The sequence below is a fragment of the Schistosoma haematobium genome, chromosome 1 (genome assembly GCF_000699445.3).
Source record: "Schistosoma haematobium chromosome 1, whole genome shotgun sequence".
NCBI lineage: Eukaryota > Metazoa > Platyhelminthes > Trematoda > Strigeidida > Schistosomatidae > Schistosoma > Schistosoma haematobium.
The window spans coordinates 19,285,788-19,306,037 of record NC_067196.1 but is presented as its reverse complement, the minus strand read 5'-3'; the positions used below and the strand labels follow the sequence as shown (position 1 = coordinate 19,306,037).

Genomic DNA, 20,250 nt, shown 5'->3' with positions numbered 1-20,250 from the left:
CGTCGTGATGAACTACAATCTCAGGGTCAATCAAACTTGCGTTCATTTAACAGTGATTCCTATTCTCGTGTAAATATGAAAGGTGTTTCAACGAGGAATTACAAAGCAAATCACAAAGGTGAGATGAAGTTTGGTAAATGTTTATCATGTGGAAAGTTTCATGCTCGCAATTCATGTGTATTTCGTAATGCTAAATGTTTTAAATGTGGTAAGGTAGGACACATTCAGTCAGTATGCAAAGCTACTGTCCATTTTGCTTCGAGCTGTACTAAATCTTGTAATTTAAATTTCAATAATTCGGATGTTTCTAGTGATCATTTGACTTTGTCCACTATTTCGAAAGGTAATGCCCATATTCAGAAGCGACTATTTACATCGCTTGGTTCATTTCATGACTTTATTCTAAACACAGGCAGTATAGAGTCCATTATTTCATTCAAGAACTTGAAAGCTTTAGATCCTAACGTTGTTGTACGACCCACTGAAGTATCAATACTGGGGATTACTGGACACAGACTGCCCATACGAGGATGTTGTGAATTGCTAATCAGAGATGATAATTCTTCATACATACCTTGTGAATTTTTAGTTAGCGAAACAGGACTGTCAATATTGGGTTTAAAGAATTTGAAAAGGCTTAAGGTGGAGTTGTCCTTCTTAGTTTCTAAAGAAAATTCTGATACTTTACTTAAAGATTTGATAGCTATGTGTGCTAAGTGCAGTGGAGGTATGAAAATTAAGCCTATAAACTTCAAGTACAGGGTGATCCAGTCTTTCTTAAAAGACGAATAATTCCTTATGGTCTTCGAGAAGCAGTACATCAGACATTAAACGATTTGTGTGTGAAAGGCATAATTGAACCAATTCAGTCTTCAGCATGGAGTACTCCTATCGTTACGCCACTGAAGTCGGACGGCAAGACCCCTAGAATTTGTGGTGACTATAGATTAACTCTGAACTCCCGTTTGTTGAAGCAAACGTGCACGACGGTAGAAGCTGAAGATATTCTAAATCGACTTCATGGTTCTAAAGTGTTCTCGAAAGTTGACCTAAAAGATGCTTATCTTCAAATTCCTCTAGATGAATCTTCATCTATTTTGACGACAATTAACACTCCTTTTGGTCTGTTCAAATACAATTTCCTTCCATTCGGTCTAAGTTGTTCTCCAGCCATATTTCAGGAAGTTATGAATAAAGTAGTTAGTGATCTTGAAGGTGTTGAAGTTTATCAAGATGATCTCATTGTTCATGGTTCTAATAAGGTAGTTCATGACCAGAGACTTATTGCTTTATTGCGTCGTTTAATTGAGAAGAATATAACAGTGAATCCAAATAAGTGTTCATTTTGTGTATCTAGTTTTGAATGCCTTGGATACCTAGTTGATGGTAATGGTTTTAGACCAGATATGAAACGACTAGCTCCACTGACTAATGCACCGTCTCCGAAAAATCTTACAGAATTACGTTCACTAGTGGGTGCTCTTCAATACTATTCCCGTTTTATTCCTAATTTTTCTTGTCGTGCAAATTGTTTATTTAATATTTTAACATCCAATTCATTCAAATGGAATGAGGAACAAGAGTCATGCTTACGAAGTCTGCTGAAGTTTCTTCAAAGTGATGCTGTTCTTCGAACGTGCTCCCCTAATGTACATTCTGTGCTTATTACTGATGCATCACCTGTGGGAATTGGTGCAGTTTTGGAACAGGAAGGTAGACCAGTTATTTGTGTTTCACACAAACTTACTGTTACTGAACAAGGTTATTCGCAGACTCAGCGGGAAGCATTAGCTGTGTTTTGGGCTGTTAAAAGACTTCATAAATATTTATTCGGAAAGAAATTCACTATTGTTACTGATCATGAAGCTTTAAAGTTTATTTATCATCCCGAAAAATCCTCAGCACGTTCCTCAGCAGCTATGGTTCAGCGATGGAGTATTGCTTTGAGTGCATATGACTATACAGTTCAGCACAGAAGTGCCAAACAGATTCAACATGTTGATTACATTTCTCGACAGTCATTACAAGATAAACCTATTAATACTTCGGATTGTTTGTTAGTGCAACCTTTACCAGTGAGACGTTCAGATCTCATTAGAGAAACGCGTAGATATTTCGGATGTATACTCAGTGCTATGAGGAAAGGTTGGAATGCTAATTTGAAACGTAGATTTCCTATCTATTTTTCAAAGCGGGATGAGCTATCTACTACTGATGGTATTCTGTGTTTAAATGATCGTGTTGTCATTCCTCCTTCATTGCGTAAATCTGTTCTTGAAGATCTTAATAGTGGTCATTTAGGTGTTGAGAAAATGGAGTCCTTGGCAAGGCTCACATGCTGGTGGCCAGAGATAAATGCTGATATATGTCGTACGGCAAACAATTGTGAGAAATGTCATCAGTTGAAAAATCATCCTTCGAAGTGGGTGCCATGGCCAGTATCGTCTGAGGCCTGGCAGAGGATTCATGCTGACTATTGTGGACCACTTCTTGGCAAATACTAAGCACTAGTAGTCGTTGATTCTTTTTCAAAGTGGCCTGAAGTTTTTTTCACAACTTCACCAAATTCTGATTTCACAATACAAGCATTAAGAAAGGTCTTTAGTCGAGAAGGTGTTCCCATGGTGTTGGTGACTGATAATGGCTCACATTTTGCTGCAGATGCAGTCACTACCTGGTTGAACGGTATAGGGTGCAAACATCTATTTACTGCTCCCAGACATCCGTGTTCTAATGGTCAGGCAGAGAATTTTGTTAGGACATTAAAGACTGCTATTGATTCTATAGCCCCCTCAACATTTAATGAGCTGAAGAGGGGAGTAGATACCTTTCTATTGCAATATAGAAATGCCAGACATTTGGTGACGAAGGAGACTCCAGCGAAGCTATTGAAAGGAAGAATTCTTCGGTCGAATATGAGATGTTTGGAGTCTGCAGAAGTAACATACTATCGAGGAAATGACCTTCGACCATCTATGGGTATTGTTCTGAAGAATGTCGGAAAATCGATGGTGCGAATTCTAGACATCGATGACTTAAGTACACACAGCCGACATGTAGATCAAATACGATTTCAGGAACCAGGTGAGTCAGTTCCAGTTTCGATTGTTAATTCTAATGCTAATGAGCATATTCTAGATAATACAGAATCCTTATCCAATACAATGTCAGACAGACTCAGGATGAATTTGAGAAGACGTACAATTGATTACAAACACCTAGACTCCAATTTAAGCTGTGGCGGATGTGGTGTTTGAATGAACCAATGATACCTTTGTACTTGTTGAATGCTTGATTTCGAATTCCAAATACAATACATCCGTTTGTGCTTGTGTCTTACTTCTTAATTCAATTGTGTTATTTCTGGGATTCCTATTTCATACTATAATTCAGACAATTCAAATATTATAATTCTCCTTGGTTTTCAACTCCAAGTCAACGAACATCGATTGAATTCTCTGAGGAATGATCTGTTAAATGGCAACCATGGGTAACAAAATTCAAATAAATATTTAACGAACCGAATCTCAAAGTAGTATCATCAACACCTGCGAACTGTCAATAAATACATATTTTTAATAAAAATCGCTGTGCCCTTGACCTGTATCGATAAGTGACGAAAGTCCATGTAGTGATGTTCAGCAACTTTGAAGCAATGAAAGCTGAACAGATATTATATATATATATATATATATATATATATATATATATATAAATCCTGAGCATCTAACCAATTGCTGCAGCTGGACTCCGTGATCTGCAGCTCTTCCTAAATCACTCAAACCAATATGCTTAGGTAAGTCATTTTTGGAAAGAGGCTAATAGGGCGCACGACAATAGAAGAATAACCGGAGAAAAAATCGGCACAAAATATTTTTAGGTCAAATGAATCTCAATATAAGTTCGTAATTGTTTACTTCCTCACATGATGTGTACATTACATTCATTGTCTTTCACTACAAATCTATGAATTGTTTTCAAGTTTACAGTAGACAAAACCGCTTGTCATTTGTTCCCCGTATTAGGCAATAGAGAGTACTAACGAACTTCTAAACATCGATTTCACTTTCTAACAGGGTGTGAATATTAGTCTAATATGACTAGGAATAACACTGTAGGTACCTTAAAATCCTCAAACTTTATCACTTGTAAATTTCGAATCCGTTAGTGATTGCCATCGTACAGGAAGCAGAAGAAAAACATCAAACTTATGATATATGTATAATGCATTTTCTCATGTAATTCAGTACATGTAACGTAGTTCCATATATAAACATTTCACAGGAGTGAAATGATATAATGATATTGTAGTGACTCACATTTATCACGAGAACACGACTAGTTTAATAAAAACGCTTATTATTATAACCAAGTGTACCAGTGACTGTTTTAATGTGCTTTTGTTTGACTGTGCTAATGACAGCTATTTTGTGCTTCCATTCTTTTACTTACACTTTGACTGTAACTTCGCGCGAATTCGGTTACGTTCTGTAACCAAGGTTGTATCCTGGCACGATCTCGGTATCCTTTCGATGCCACGAGATCGCCAGCAAATAAATATCGACCTGGTCCATTAACTGCCTTCTGATATTTGGCTTCTCGGAGATTTTATGGGTTTCTTTGGTTACGTCCAACCTTCGCCTTCTGATTTATTTGGCACGTGTTTCTTGGTAGCGGTGTTCATAGTTAACCTCAACTCGACGCCACGCTACAATTGGTGATCCCAAAGTTTGGAACACGCCTCAACCTCGGGTCAAATCTTCCAAAGAAGCCAATTCGGTGAGTCTATTATTTATCTATCCACGTCTGTCGTATATTTTCATATTAATTTTTAATATATAATATACACGACATGACGGATAGCGACAAGAATATCATTAATGTTATAGACTCAGACGTACAGGCCATTCACTTTCGACCTGTATCATTCATCCCCACGACCCAGAGGTCTGGTTTGCTGCATTAGAGTCTCAGTTCGAGACTCGTCGCATCACGAGCCAAAGGCAAAAATACGCCTACGCTCTCGAATCATTACCCGGGGACCATTTAGTAGCTGTTCGTGAGGTTGTCCTCAATTCTAACGTGCCTAATGTTTATGACCGCCTCAAAGAGGCAATTCTCCGACATTTCCTCCTATCGAGGGAGGAACGATTGAGGACATTGTTAGCACGTCACCCCCTGGGTGATGCTAAACCAAGCCATCACCTCACGCGCCTGCAATCTCTTGCAGGACCAACAGCATTTGACTCGGAGATAGTTAAGGAATTATGGCTCGAGTTACTACCAGCCCATATCCAACCTACTGTGACGGCACTGCTCGAGGACTCACCGCTTAACCAGGTAGCCCTCATAGCAGACAAAATTTTGGCGAGGACTAGTAATAGAGACACCTATGTAGTTGCTTCGACGGCACGTCCTAAAGTAGACATGGACGCCGGTCATTCCTTAGCTCATGGTGACAGGGACGGGTGTATTCACACACGTCTTAGTTTTCGAGACCGTTGTAACGTACCCCAACCCTACGTCCCCCGAGCTCGCTCAAGTTCTCGCAAACCCGTCACCACTCGCCCAAAAAGGGCATCTTCCAAACCACGCCGAAAGGCGGCTACGGAAGCGAGTGACAGTTGGTGCTGGTTCCATAGGTCCTTCGGGTCTGGCGCCCGCCGTTGTCGAGCACCATGTTCATACAAGGCGGGAAACGCCAGCGCTGGCGAGTAAAAGCGGCCGTACTCGCCGGCCCTTCTCCCCAGGTTGGTCGCTTATTCTATATGCACGATTATCGCACAAACGCTAGGTTCCTAGTAGACACTGGGGCCCAAGTTTCTGTCGTACCACGAGGTAGCAGCAAGTCACAAGCCACAGTGCTTCGACTACGCGCTGCGAATGGCTCAGTCATTCCTACCTACGGTACACGACAACTCGCGGTCAACCTGGGCAACCGACGACGTTATCTGTGGACGTTCATCATTGCTGATGTTCCCACAGCCATACTAGGTATCGATTTTCTACAGCACTATGAATTGCTTGTCGATTCACGTAGGCTGCAGCTAATCGATACTTCGTCGAACAGCAAATTCATGGGCCGTAAAGCCCACATGAACGCGTACCGAATCCTCGGCACTTTTTACTCGCGTGACGATAAATTCCACGCTTTATTCGAGAAATTCCCCGTACTCACTAAACCACTCGAGGAGCTTCCATCGGTGACCAATCGTGTGGTACACCACATAGTCACCTGCAAGACTACGCCGGCTGAAACCGGACAAGTCAGCTTTCGCTAAACGTGAGTTTGACAATTTACTAGCTACTGGTATTATTCGTCCTTCTCACAGTCCTTGGGCCTCACCTCTTTATATGGTGCGCAAAAAGGATGGGGTTATCTGGAGACCATGTGGCGACTACCGAGCATTTAACGTAGTTACACGCTTCGATAGCTATCCCATCCCCCACATACACGGTATCACGGCATCTCTCAAGGGTACGACCATCTTTTCTTAGATCGATCTGGTACGAGCATATCATCAGATCCCAGTCGCTCTTGAAGATATCGAAAAAACTGCTATCACAACTTCTTTCCGTTAGTTTGAGTTCCTACGAATGCCATTTGGATTACGGAATGCAGCTCAAACTTTTCAAAGGTTTATCGATAGCATTGTACGAGACCTCGATTTTGTTCACGTCTATATTGATGACCTGCTAATCGCATCATCAAACGTAGATGAACATTATAAACATCTTACGCTATTATTCCAACGCCTTTCGGATAATGGAATAGTAGTTAACCCAGACAAATGCGAGTTAGGTAAACGAGAAATAATATTTCTGGGTCATGTTATCAAGCAAGAGGGTATTCTACCTTGTGATGACAAAGTGCAAGCAATAAAGGAGTACAACGTGCCGTCCTCACTCAAGGAACTGAAGGCTTTTCTCGGTTTGGTTAACTTCTACCGTCGTTTCATCCCACACGCAGCAGAACGGTTACGACCACTAACCGACTTACTACGCGGCAACCCACGCAGATTGGAAATGAACGATTCTGCACGTACTGCATTCACTGAAATCAAAACGGCTCTTGCGCAAGCCACTCTTCTCGCCCATCCCGATCCATCAGCCACGCTTAGTATAGCGGTTGATGCATCCGATGTTGCTATAGGAGCAGTCATGGAACAAAATATCTCCGGTAGTTGGCAACCCCTCGAGTTTTTCTCACGACGCCTTACTACCACGGAGACGAGATATAGCGCTTTTGGTCGCGAGCTGCTAGCAGCCTGCTGCGCCATCAAACATTTTCGGCACGCAGTAGAAGGACGTCAATTCATCTTATTCACCGCCCATAAGTCCTTACCGTATGCTTTGCATACCAAGTCTGACCGCTACTCACCACGGGAGTGCAGACATTCGGACTATATCTCCCAGTTCACGACAGACCTTCGTCACATCAAAGGCAAGTCGAACTGTGTTGACGATGCTCTATCACGAATCCAAACGAATGCAGTTACCTTGCCGGTGCTCGCTCTTCCTGCTATGACCACTGCCCAAGCAAACGATCCCAGTTGTACAGAAGCACCACACTACGTCCCTTCAGTGTCAGGATGTACCTCTAGCCACGACTTCTGGCACCATTCTATGTGATACTTCTACCGGTCTTCCTCGACCCATCGTACCCTCTGCTTATCGCCGTCTCGTATTCGATGCCCTGCATGGATTATCTCACCTAGGTATCGCAGCTACATTACGCCTCATCGCTGCACGTTACGTCTGGCCGTCCATGAATAAAGATGTTCGTATGTGGGCTAAGCAATGCTTACAATGTCAACGATCAAAAGTGCACAGGCACGTAGCCGCCCCCCTCGGTACATTCGCTACGCCTGATGCTCGCTTCGATCACGTTCACTTAGACATTGTAGGACCACTGCCACCATCGCACGGGTATGATCACATACTCACGTGCATCGACCGCTTCACCAGATGGCCCGAAGCTATACCCATCACGTCTGTCACGGCGGAGACAGTTGCTCACCGCTTCGTAGAACGATGGATAGCTCTATACGGTTGTCCCTCGACTGTCACGACTGACCGAGGACAACAATTTGAGTCCGCACTATTCTCCTCACTTACTCGGCTGCTTGGTACGGAACGCATACGCACTACCGCCTACCATCCGGCTTCAAACGGTTTAGTGGAAAGGTTTCACCGTCAACTTAAAAGTGCTCTTCGAGCACACGAAAACGACGACTGGTACGAAACGTTACCGCTCGTTCTCTTAGGTATCAGAATGAGTTTAAAGGCAGATATCCAATGTTCCGCCGCTGAACTGGTATACGGCACGACATTGCGTCTGCCCGGGGAATTCTTCGCACCACGGAGCAGACATGATTTCGCTAAATCAGACGACGTCCAACGACTGTCTGTATTTATGCGAACGCTGTCTCCGGTGTCAACTCGAATACAACATCGACAGGTCGCTCTCCCTCGAGAGTTATCTACCTGTTCACATGTTTTCATACGAGTAGATTCGGTACGCAAACCCTTGCAACAACCTTACGAAGGCCCTTTTCACGTGATCGCTCGTCACGAAAAGACCTTCAAGGTTGATCGACATGGACGCGTCGAGATCGCCAGCATTGATCGTCTCAAACCAGCACACGTCGATGACAGTGCCCTATCTGACACCCTGAGATTCAATGCTAGACCTATCAAACCTAGCGGGATCCTTAAATCTTCTTCAGGTCCCACGCTGGATGCATCTGAGACCTCATTCTCACGTCCCAGTCAACAGCACGCGTCATCTGCACCGTCTACGGATGAGACGACAGTCTCACGTCCAGATCAGCAGACCACGCCGCCCTTGACTTCGGATGAGATTGCAGGCTCACGCGACGCGAACGAGACTACCGTCTCACGTTCCGGTCGCCGAGTACGGTTACCCGTACGCTTCCGCGACTAGTCGCACAGTCAACAACCGATACGGTGTAGGACTATTCCTATGCTACATGCATGCTACACTCTTCTCTTTTTTGATTTTCTTTTTGTTTCCTGAGCCCGCGCCTTCGACCATCTCCGTTTGGTACCGTCGACTCCAGTCAACTTTGGCGAAAGCTGGCCTGATCACCCACGCTCTTGTCAACGTACTCAGTCGATATATTGGTTTCGAATGCTTGGCATACACTTGGTCTCGAACTTTGTCGTTATGGTCGCTTCTGGTTCATCGGATCAACGTGGTTTCGTCCTACGTCTGCAGCGTTTCTGGTCCGGACCCCTACGAACGCCCTCTTCAGATTCTGGATACAAACCACTCTCATGTAGCATGCCAACTCAAGCAACAAATACAGCACATCGCTCCTGGTACCGTTCTCCGAAAATGACCTTCGTTGGCAACTCGACGATCAACTATCGCTTTCCTGTTCGCCAATCTTTCCGTCCTACAATCGCTCGTCAGCCGATCAGTCCCACGACTTAAACCGCCACTTATCGAAAGTGTAAACCCTTTCTAGCGGGGGGCTCCTGTAGTGACTCACATTTATCACGAGAACACGACTAGTTTAATAAAAACGCTTATTATTATAACCAAGTGTACCAGTGACTGTTTTAATGTGCTTTTGTTTGACTGTGCTAATGACAGCTATTTTGTGCTTCCATTCTTTTACTTACACTTTGACTGTAACTTCGCGCGAATTCGGTTACGTTCTGTAACCAAGGTTGTATCCTGGCACGATCTCGGTATCCTTTCGATGCCACGAGATCGCCAGCAAATAAATATCGACCTGGTCCATTAACTGCCTTCTGATATTTGGCTTCTCGGAGATTTTATGGGTTTCTTTGGTTACGTCCAACCTTCGCCTTCTGATTTATTTGGCACGTGTTTCTTGGTAGCGGTGTTCATAGTTAACCTCAACTCGACGCCACGCTACAATATAATCTACACCCCTTACTGTTTTCAGATTCAATTTATTGTTGGCTTCTCTACCTAGTAAGCAACATTTTAGGCATCTTAACAGGTGAGAATGTCGTAAATAATTTCCAGAATAAAGGTATTTCCAACACAGTGATGTTGAGTATTCCATTTTACAGTGTTAGACTGAGCTTAAGTAAGTATTTGAGAGTGCTTTGAATCATTGGAAGGTTACATCTGGGTCACCAATACTCTAATAGGTAAAGGTTCAGTGACTTGAGGTGCCCTTCATAAAGTTCGAATTTGAGTGCTAAAACCGATTTCGTGGCTGACACTAAAAACCGAAAAACAGAGCACACAGCATCCCTAGTAACATTAGTGAAATATAAGTTGTTAGACAAATTCCAGCATACTTTTATGGGCGCGGAGAAAAACATATATATATTCAAACTGGATAAAACGGATAAAAATGCGTAGTATAGAAACCTAGGATATACTATAGCTAGCCTCTTGACATGAAAAACCGTAAAACTCGAATAGTTAGGTCAGGCAAAATAAAAGCATCTGATGAGCGTCTGGATCGGAACATATTCTTTGGATCAAAAATGGTACTTTTGTTGCGCAGGACCAAACTAAAGTTTGTGAAATGCAAATCTCGTTCGGATAGTATTCCCCATTCTTAAAGCGCGCGTACTTCAGGACAACAAAATTCATGGGAATGAACCTGAGTAATAGACTGATGAACCACTCAATGCAGCTTCTAAGGGACGGCACATCTTATTAGGACATGGTTTGTTCTGGCATACTGAGAGACGCGGCTTCGCTTCTTCAATTATCATTTAGATAATCAGCTGTTCTGTGTTGTTCATTTTATCAAGATATCCTATCCGATGAGTTCCGGTACCAAGAATGTGGCTGTTGTAACCTTGCGCAAGTAACATTTCCAGCATCTGCCGAAATTTCGCCTTATATTGATGACGTAAGTAATTTTAGAAGTTGTTAGCCAGAATAATGTACTGGAACGTTAAAAGGATCCAAAATGCCAATATGTTTCAATCAAGTACAGCAGTACCGGCTTTTCAACGAGATATTGGTTGTTAGATCAAGTTTGTTTATCCGCACAAGTGAGGCTGGAAATTGTGACCTTACGTCTAGCGCCACCTCCGAAGTTTTCAGGATCCAGATATAGAAAATCCGGGCTCCTCTTCATTGCTACCGTAAAAACAGTAAGTAATTTTAAACTTGGAACTCGACTTATTGTTCCAAAGCTTAATTTGTTAGTTAGTTGTTTTTTTAAACGGTGAATACTATATTTGAATAACACGGACTAAACGTGATCTCGAGGGGTGAGACTATAAATTATAGATGACCTTTAAGCGACGTTAAAGTGGCCCTGAGAATGTGTACCTAGTTGCTAGAGCTAAATGAGCTATAAACTTGTGTGAATAATATGAATTTTGATTTGTAGTTGACGGTTATTTTCGGGAATCACATTTACAGTTTTCATCACGAACTGGTTTATCATGAACTCACTCCTCACTTGCATATGGTGTTGAATTTCACATCCTCATATAACGGTATGTAACTCATAGATGCCAGATAGTTTTAACTGTAAGCATATTTCGTTTTCAACGTAACTCCAGGAGTTAAGAAAGCGTGTTGTCTAGATCACTTATTCCGTTTCTCACGTTCTACTTGTTGGTTCAGTAAAAAAACATTTGAAGACCATTTAGCTCACTGAAAAGTGTCACTTCAAACCTAAGCATCTGTTATAGTTTTTCTAATCATCAGACCACCTCTTATTTTGTTACTTGAATTTGAAGGTTTGTTTTAAAATCTAATAAGTTAAACGGACATTAGCTTGAGTTCTTTAATCAGTCTACCTACGCGTACTTTTTGACGGTGATCGTTGTATAAAGATACGTCTCTATACTCCATACAGTCGACTGTAACCGACCGTTTAAAAGTTTATAGTTCCATTATATCTTCTGTTTATTGAAAGCGCTTGATCCTACACCTAGTGCATTCAATTGGTAGGTTCTTATTAGTCGCGTGATACAGATAAAGCTTATACTTTGTCGTAGTTTGGTTGGTAAGGTTGGACTACAGGAACATTAATAACCCGAGTGTTAAAATGGGATGGACAAAAATGGGGTTCCTTAGACCAGCGATCATTACAACAAAATATCGTTTCATCTGAATTGCCACTGTTTTCATAGATACCCATTTCAGCACTGTAGTCACAAACTATGGTTTTTCTTAACAATCAATTGGTTTTAAATAAGCTCAGATGTTTTTCTTAGTGGTCATCCATTTTATGTTTGGTAAACAACATTCTGTGTTACTGCACCATGACCTTAGAACAATTCACACTTTCATTACTAGCTCACCCTTGTTTAACTTTACTCTTCATATCTTCCTAATAGGAATAACATAGTCACTGAGTTCCATATCTCTTCTCCTTTAGAGTTGCAATTTCCAGTATTTCACGACTAAATTGTCATTGATCGATTGGATTCCGTACATACCAATTTGATACCTCAGTGAAAATTAAGCCAAAATGTATGTTGTCTTATGTGTATATTACGACATACGTGCTTCAGCTTCATACGCTTAGTTGTAGACTTGATGTGGTGGTTAGTCTACCTTAGATTTCTGTTATCTGTATCCGTATCTTTAACATAGCTTACTGTTCACTTAATGGATCCTTCATCATTTGTAACCAACCTTATTTCCCTACTTCTCTGAATGTATAAGTCAGTTGTTTGCAAAATTATTAATGGATTAAGTTATAACATTTTTTAAAGGTAAAAGCATTCCATAATTCCAAAAGCAACACCAGTTAGCATTTATTTCGTGATAAGCTTTGTAGAAGATATTTTTGTTTCTTAAGAGATGAATAGTAAGAAAAGGTCTGTCATTCTACCTTTCAGTAGGAATAATGTGGTATAAATTTACGTTTTCTGATATATATTCTACCTAGAATAATTTATTGATAATTCGTTTGCTTTCAACCAGTTGATGTTATAACTAATTCATTGAGTAACATACTCCTGTTTAAGTATTTATTTGAACACATTAATATTGGTACAAGAGGACACCAGATATATATGCGCCACACTCCTGTTTGAGACGACTCCTTGGTAGTATTGAGATCTTTATTTTTGTGGTTCTCGGACAGTGATCTACTGACACCATCTTTTTAGCGTCAGCAAGTCTTAACACAAGTATTGTAGAAACCGCGGAGTCGTTAATAAGTGTATTTTTGGTTTAATAAAAGACATGAATAATAACTGGTCTCTTGAATGAGTGACCTTTTGTCGCCAAAGTAGCCTGTTTTAAGACAAATCAAAGTGATTATGAACCTTGCGAAAACTCGTAGACCACATATATTGCTACTTCATTCTGCTTTTGTCAACATACTTTATTTCGATGACCTGTTCAGATATTGGTTAAAAAACAGCCTGAATTCTTGGCACTACCTGAGGTCATCAATATATCATAACCTCTTCAAATTCCCCCTGAATATACATACATATGTTTTCCTTTAATTTAATCTTTAGATTAGGTTCCTAACATAAAGAAATATTTCTAGTAGGATCTTACTATGGGAGACCTTCATTTACTAATCAGTATCTATATTATTGTTTCAGCACTAATCTGTACAGTCCAAATTTATTTGTTCTGTTGTCTGTTGAAGGAACTACATGGGGCAACATTATACAACATTCGTTACTTTTACTCTTAAATATCCTTGGTTCTAATTTTAATGTTTGGCATACACACTATAATATCATCCATTTTATTTTTCTGGATGGTTTTGAGACGATAGTGTGCTTAACTTTCTTAAGATACACCTTAGTTTACATACTTTTCTTTTTCAGCAACTTCACCCAGTTACCAGACTTAACCATCTGTTAAGGATATTCAACCATTCTTATGTGTGAATGGATCAAAGAGGACCCAATAGAACGGTTGGATCTCTGAAGTCTACTTCTTCTCTTGTTGAACTATCCAGCAGCACAGGACATCGTATTACTCATCCACCATTTACGAAAGGTGCATCGACCGAAACATATACAACCACCAGATCGAGAGATGGTTTGTCTCTACGTACTTCTTACCACCAACTACTACCAACATCTCCAGAGTATTCAGAAAGCATATCATCAAACCCTTCTCGCTCCTCATTTCTGTCACGTCAAGTATCCTTTGATCAAGGAGGAGAAGGTCGCCTTTCTTCAACGCAGGTTAGTAGTCTAGCTGTTTAGTTCGCAATAATATTTTAAAATGTAAGATCATTAGCCCTCAAGTTTAGCTACAATGTTTTAAACTTTACTGAGATCAATGGTTGCAATCATAAATATGATTTAAAACTCTTTTTAACAAATTTTGGTAATTCAACCAGAAGATAATTTTTATCAGGACTGCGTTCTAATAGTTCTGATGAAAATAACAATGCATCATCTAAGTAAATGATTGCATTATGGATTTCATAAGGTCTTTTTGACTTGCCAGTGCAACGCACAATGTGCGAAATGATAGTGCATATTTATCACTTATAGACATGTTCTTTGCTTATAATAAGTAGTAGTTTAAAACTAAAACTAGTTGTTAAAATTGCTACTAGTATGTTTCTATGGCTTGGTGCTAACTAACCTGCCGTTTCATGATAAATGGGATCACTTATCTTTGAAGGCTAAGCGGTTGTACATAAGTAAAACTGACGAATATTTATTTAATGTTAACTGTGAAGTGACAGTTAAGTTCAGTACTTATTATGAATTTTAAACGTTGCGAAATTGCTGATAAGTTAGATGACTACCACTGAAGATAAATAGCAATGCTCAGATTTATAGATGTCTATTTCTTTAAATAGTGATCATCTACACATTTAACACTGTTCTATCATCTTTGTTTATATTTACCTTCCACTAATGTTTGCCGTTCGCGATCCTGGGCGATTTAACAATACGGCTAAAATCTTATATATCCGGATGATCGGTGATCACTGACTTTGACGTCGAAATATGTTTAATCAAATCTGAAACTGCAGTTACGATGAACCAAGAAATACTACTTTCATACAACTATCCTTCATCTCAGTGTTACGTAACTGACTTCTCTGTCCCAGTCTCAGCTTCATTTTTCGATACGGAGCCACTAGAAGCTTTTATCTAGAATGTGCTAAAGCCGTCCATCTGCTGTCTCAAAATAACCAACGATTAAATCATGGTTTTCACTACGCCTGAACAAAAATCAGGTTTTTTATGAAAGTATATCTTGTTTTTCCTTGATCCCAAATTTATTGGCTTATGTATTCGAAACAATAACAAAATAGAAAGGTATTTCTCAGCTAACAAGGGTTAAAATTTTAAAACTATCTGTGATGTAATGAAAGCAGTAATTTAATGAGGATATCTTCCTATTAAAAGTGGTTGTAACATTTTCCATGTATACAGAATAATTTGATATGTAGTACCATTAGTTGTTTTAGCGGTTTTCGTCATAGCTTTATAGCTGAGGCATACAGTTGCTCGAAATTGTCACATTAATAAAACAGATTAAAGTTTTTAGTGGTGTTTTATTCTCTGAGCCAGATGATTTCATTGGGGATCTTTCTTTGCTGTTCTGGGTAATATCACCAGCGCCTACTACATGTAGAAGATTGAAGTTTTATCGTTTTAATAACGATATTACAAACTAATCAGCATTTTAAATATGAAAAATATGCGAGGATGAGGATATAATGTCATTCATAATGCATAATTGGTTAATTGTTTCGTATATTTACAATATCTCCATGGTTTCATTATCTGTATGTGTAATCGCGTATAAGTATACAATAAAGAATTACCAAACTTGATCTTGATATCCTTAAAGAAAAAATTTCCATCTTATCAATGCAAACCTTATCGAGCCAAGAAACTCATGAGCATTTAGGTCTTACTCTACTAGTCATCTTATCACAGTCATTGTATTCTAATTTTGTTCAGCTGTACTTTCTATGAGGAAGATACGTGTATATAAAAGTCGGTCTACCGTCTGAAAGTTTTCCCAGCTTAATTAGTAGTAGGATTAGAATAACTTTGTACCATAAACTACAGCTGCCTGTTGATCGAATTCACCGTTGGATGTCGACTTAATGGTCTGAGGGCGAAGTCGTACTGCTGACTGTAGAGAGGTGTGACAACAGTAAGGTGTTTCCCTCGGACAACCAGCATGACAGCGATGCTGCCTTCCCACAAGGAGGGGTGGGGTTAGAAAAGGTCGACCCTAAAAATGTCACACCTCACCTTACCTCACGGATTTCCGTCTCCGGCGGTAAGGCCCTTTGAAGAACGGAGCTAACACATTAAAAACCTTGCACGAAAAGGCCGTGCGCGACCGGCCTCAAGCAGTTGTCCCTTGGGCTGTGCGGTCACGCTCCCAGGTCTTTAGGATCAACACTAATTCAATTTCCTTTTCAGGTTCCTCAAGAAATACCCTTCGACGGTGTAGGCAACCTGGAAGTGACACCAGCCCTCATACTCATAACAGCACACGAGACCAAGTTCGTCACATTCAAATCCTTCCTACACCTCTTAATACCTCCCTTATCTCCATGACTAACCCTCCTCACGTCTCTTTATCACCTCTCACCACTAGGGCAAACGATTTGTGTACGCGGAACGCTATTTCTGGTCTCCTGAAACCACGCTCTAAACTACACGTAGGAGCTTTTAACGTACGAACACTGTGCCCAATAGGACGGCAGGCTTCCTTAGCTAAGACTTTAGAATCCCGCGCCATCGATGTGTGCTGCGTCTCCGAAACGCGCATACAGGATCCGAGTAGCGTCATTCACTTGACTTCACAATGCTAAAATAAAGAACCGACTCGATTCACACTTCGTGTATCTGGAAGCCCTGATTCTCCTCCCCGTGACCTCGCCGGCGTAGGTATAGCATTGAGTCCTAGGGCAGAACTAGCTCTCTTAGAGTGGATCCCAGTAGACAGTCGTTTGTGCGCTGTCCGACTGAACGGAACAGCAAGGATCCGAAAAGACAGGGACACTCGTCGTTGCCTCTTCGTCGTCTCTGCCTATTCTCCCACTGACTGCAGCACAGATGATGTAAAAGATGAGTTTTACAGAAAGCTCTCCGACCTCCGGAAAGCTAGGCGCTCGGATGTAGTAATAATGGCCGGTGACTTTAATGCTCAAGTAGGTAAACTAAGCGATAGGGAAAGACACTTGGGTGGATCTTATAGCATCGTGGCTCAAAGAACAGATAATGGCGACCGTCTGTTGCAGCTATGCTCAGATAACCGCCTGTTCCTTGCAAATACTAACTTTAAGCATAAGGAAAAACATCTTTTAACATGGCGACCCCCTAATTCGTCCCAACGTTGGACCAAAATAGATCACATCGCTATCAGCCACCGATGGAGGGGCTCGATAGAAGACTGTCGCTCATTCTGGAGCACATGATTAAATTCAGATCATGCTCTCGTACGAACGCGTATCTGTCTGCGTCTTACTGGACGTAGGAAAGACGCTGCAAGGAAACCTTTTTGGGGCCTACTTAATGATAGTCAAGCTAAGAGTATATTTCAGGAACAGCTAGGAAAACAATTAGGCAGCCATGTATGTGATGCCCACCCCGAGGCACCATGGAATGATATCCGAAAAGCAGTTATATCTGCTAGTACGGTAAACCGTAAGGTTAGGGAGCAACACTGGATCTCAGCAGCATCTATCGCACTGATAGATGCTCGGAAACTCATTCCACCTGGCTCTGAACATAATGAGGAGCGGAGTCAGCTTAAGCGCAAGTTGACAAGAAGTCTACGCAATGATCGCGAACAGTGGTGGGTAGCGAAAGCAAGAAAGATGAAAAAGGCAGCGGCAATAGGTAATAGCAGACAATTGCTCAGACTTGTTAAGGAAACCGGTATTAGGAAACCGACTGTTAGCGAAACACTCTCAGATAAAGATGGACATATTATACATTCTTACTCCAGGAGATTGGGTCGATGGGCAGAACACTTTAGGGATCAGTTCAACTGGCCTTCAGCCACACTTCGGTTTCCCACGATCTCTAGTCAACCTGAATGGCAAGTTAATGTAGGTCCTCCGTCCCTTTACGAAGTTGAAAAAGCCATAGGAAATCTGAAACGAGGGAGAGCAGCAGGCCCTGACAGGTTTACTCCTGAGATTTTTAAGGATGGTGGTCCAGTATTAGCAATGAGATTAACCGAGGTCTTAGGTAGAATTTGGGAACTGGACGTAATCCCATCTGACTGGTCTCAATCACTGATTGTGCCAGTCTATAAGAAAGGACAAAAGTCCTCTTGTGACAATCACAGAGGAATCAGTTTGACAAATATAGTATCTAAAATATTAGCTTCAACAATAATTCGACGCCTAACTAAAGCTCGTGAAGACCAGACTGGAGAAAATCAGGCCGGTTGTCGATCTGGATGTGGTTGTATAGACCACATATTCACACCGCGTCAGGTTCTAGAACACAGACACACGTTCAGACGCCCCACAATCGTAGTACTTCTCGACCTTAAAGCAGCATTCGACTCTGTCGATCGTAAGGTTCTATGGCAGTGTTTGTCACCGAAAGGAGTACCAAAGAAGTACATTAATCTTGTAAAGGCTCCCTACTCTAACACAACTGGTCGAGTGAGAGCTTATGGCGAACTGTCATCAGAATTGATTACCTCGAGTGGTGTTCGTCAGGGCTGTCCACTCTCTCCATTCTTGTTCAACTTTGTCGTCGAAGTACTTTTAGAGATAACACTTTCCTCGTCTAAATTTCCAGGGGTTGAATTTGTACCGGGAGGTTCACATGTTGACTTGGAATTTGCTGATAACATAGTTTTAGTTGGTGAAGACGCTGACAAAATGCAGAGTCTTCTGACCACTCTAAGCAACAATGCAAGCATGTTCGGGATGCGATTCTCTCCCTCAAAATGCAAAATATTGCTTCAGGATTGGGTTGCATTGACACCCGAACCAATGATAGGGAGTGAAGTAATTGAGCGTGTCGATCGCTTCACTTATCTTGGAAGTCTCATCAGCCCTTGTGGTTTAGTGTGTGACGAAATCTCAGCACGGATACAGAAGGCTCGACTAGCTTTAACCAACTTGCGTCATTTATGGCGTAGGCAAGATATCCGTCTATCGACCAAAGGACGTGTTTACTGCGCAGCAGTTCATTCCGTCCTACTTTATGGCAGTGAAACATGGCCGGTAAGAGTGGAGGATATTCGTAGGTTATTAGTATTTGATCATACGTGTCTTCGAAATATTGCTCGTATATCCTGGGACTATCGAGTAAGTAACGCAGTTGTTAGGAAACGGGTACTGGGTAAGGATGGCAAATCAATTGATGACGTAGTGAAACTTCATCAGTTGAGATGGCTGGAACACGTGTTACGTATGCTCAACCACCGACTGCCTTGACGTGCGATGTTCAGTGGTATAGGAGTAGGTTGGAAAAAGGTAGGGGCGGCCAAACCAAAACATGGCACAAGTCCATGAAGTCACTGACAAGTGGACTGAGTCATGTTGGTAGGTGTAGACTACCTGGTTGGGGACCGCGAGATGATAGCAACCGATGGTTAGAGACCCTGAATGACATGGATCAAAATCGTTTGCAATGGCGCAGGTGCATCCACTCTTTGTGTTCTCCCAAATTTTGATCTTATTCCTCCTTGTCTCTTTTTTACTCTTCCCAAATTTATTTCACTGTATTATACTCTTTAAATAACATCTCCAAACACTAATTTTCCTAATTACTGCTTATACTCTTATTACCTCTACCACTACGGAATTTGAATCGACCATTGCATCTCTGTGCTAATGTAGTGTGGCAACTCGAACTGATGTACGTACGTACGAAGTTCTACGTTGTTACTGACTGACTGACTTAATGGTCTAGAAGTTAGATGTTCGCACGCGAGACCAAAAGTTCTGGGTTCAATTCCCTCGTCCAGGGTCGTGGATACACACTGATGAGGGGTCTTATACTAGAACGAAACGGTCGTCTACTGCTTTCAAGTTTTAATGGTGGTCTAATTTAGATCAGTTCATGATATCAATTATCGAATTAGGTAATCTTCTTGGGGAAAGAATACTTTTCAATATTCGTTGGTCGAAATTTGCAAGGTAAAATGACTCCAGATCATGCTTATTTAGCCATGGGGACAATTCCGTCAACGAAATTCGGATTCAAAGAAGATGCTGGCGATGATATTTTTCTTCAAAGGCCATCATGATATCTGAATAGAGCCTTCTACACAACATTATATTCTCTTGTTGAAAACGTAAAAAAAAATAATCTAAAATATTACACCAGATTAAT

The 20,250-nt window shown here is 41.2% G+C and overlaps 2 protein-coding genes across 4 annotated transcripts in view; both read left to right on the top strand.

Moving 5' to 3' along the window:
• The first annotated feature begins 7,086 nt into the window (after nucleotides 1-7,086).
• Nucleotides 7,087-9,692, top strand: MS3_00001292 (uncharacterized protein). The gene has a single exon (XM_051208748.1). The coding sequence runs from the start codon at nucleotides 7,769-7,771 to the stop codon at nucleotides 8,945-8,947; it is 1,179 nt and encodes a 392-aa protein (XP_051073336.1). The 5' UTR covers nucleotides 7,087-7,768; the 3' UTR covers nucleotides 8,948-9,692.
• Nucleotides 9,693-10,882: 1,190 nt separating this feature from the next.
• The window catches only part of HDAC9_2 (Histone deacetylase), a 55,989-nt gene continuing 46,621 nt past the window's right edge, over nucleotides 10,883-20,250 (top strand). For 2 of the 3 annotated variants that reach the window (XM_051208752.1, XM_051208753.1), the window contains exons 1-2: nucleotides 10,883-11,118; nucleotides 13,777-14,142. In XM_051208752.1, coding sequence (XP_051073333.1) covers nucleotides 13,840-14,142 — 303 coding nt within the window. In that variant the 5' untranslated portion in view covers nucleotides 10,883-11,118; nucleotides 13,777-13,839. Of the gene's footprint in view, nucleotides 11,119-13,776; nucleotides 14,143-14,948; nucleotides 16,647-20,250 lie in introns of those variants that run through there. The other variant, XM_051208754.1, reaches the window with a different exon arrangement.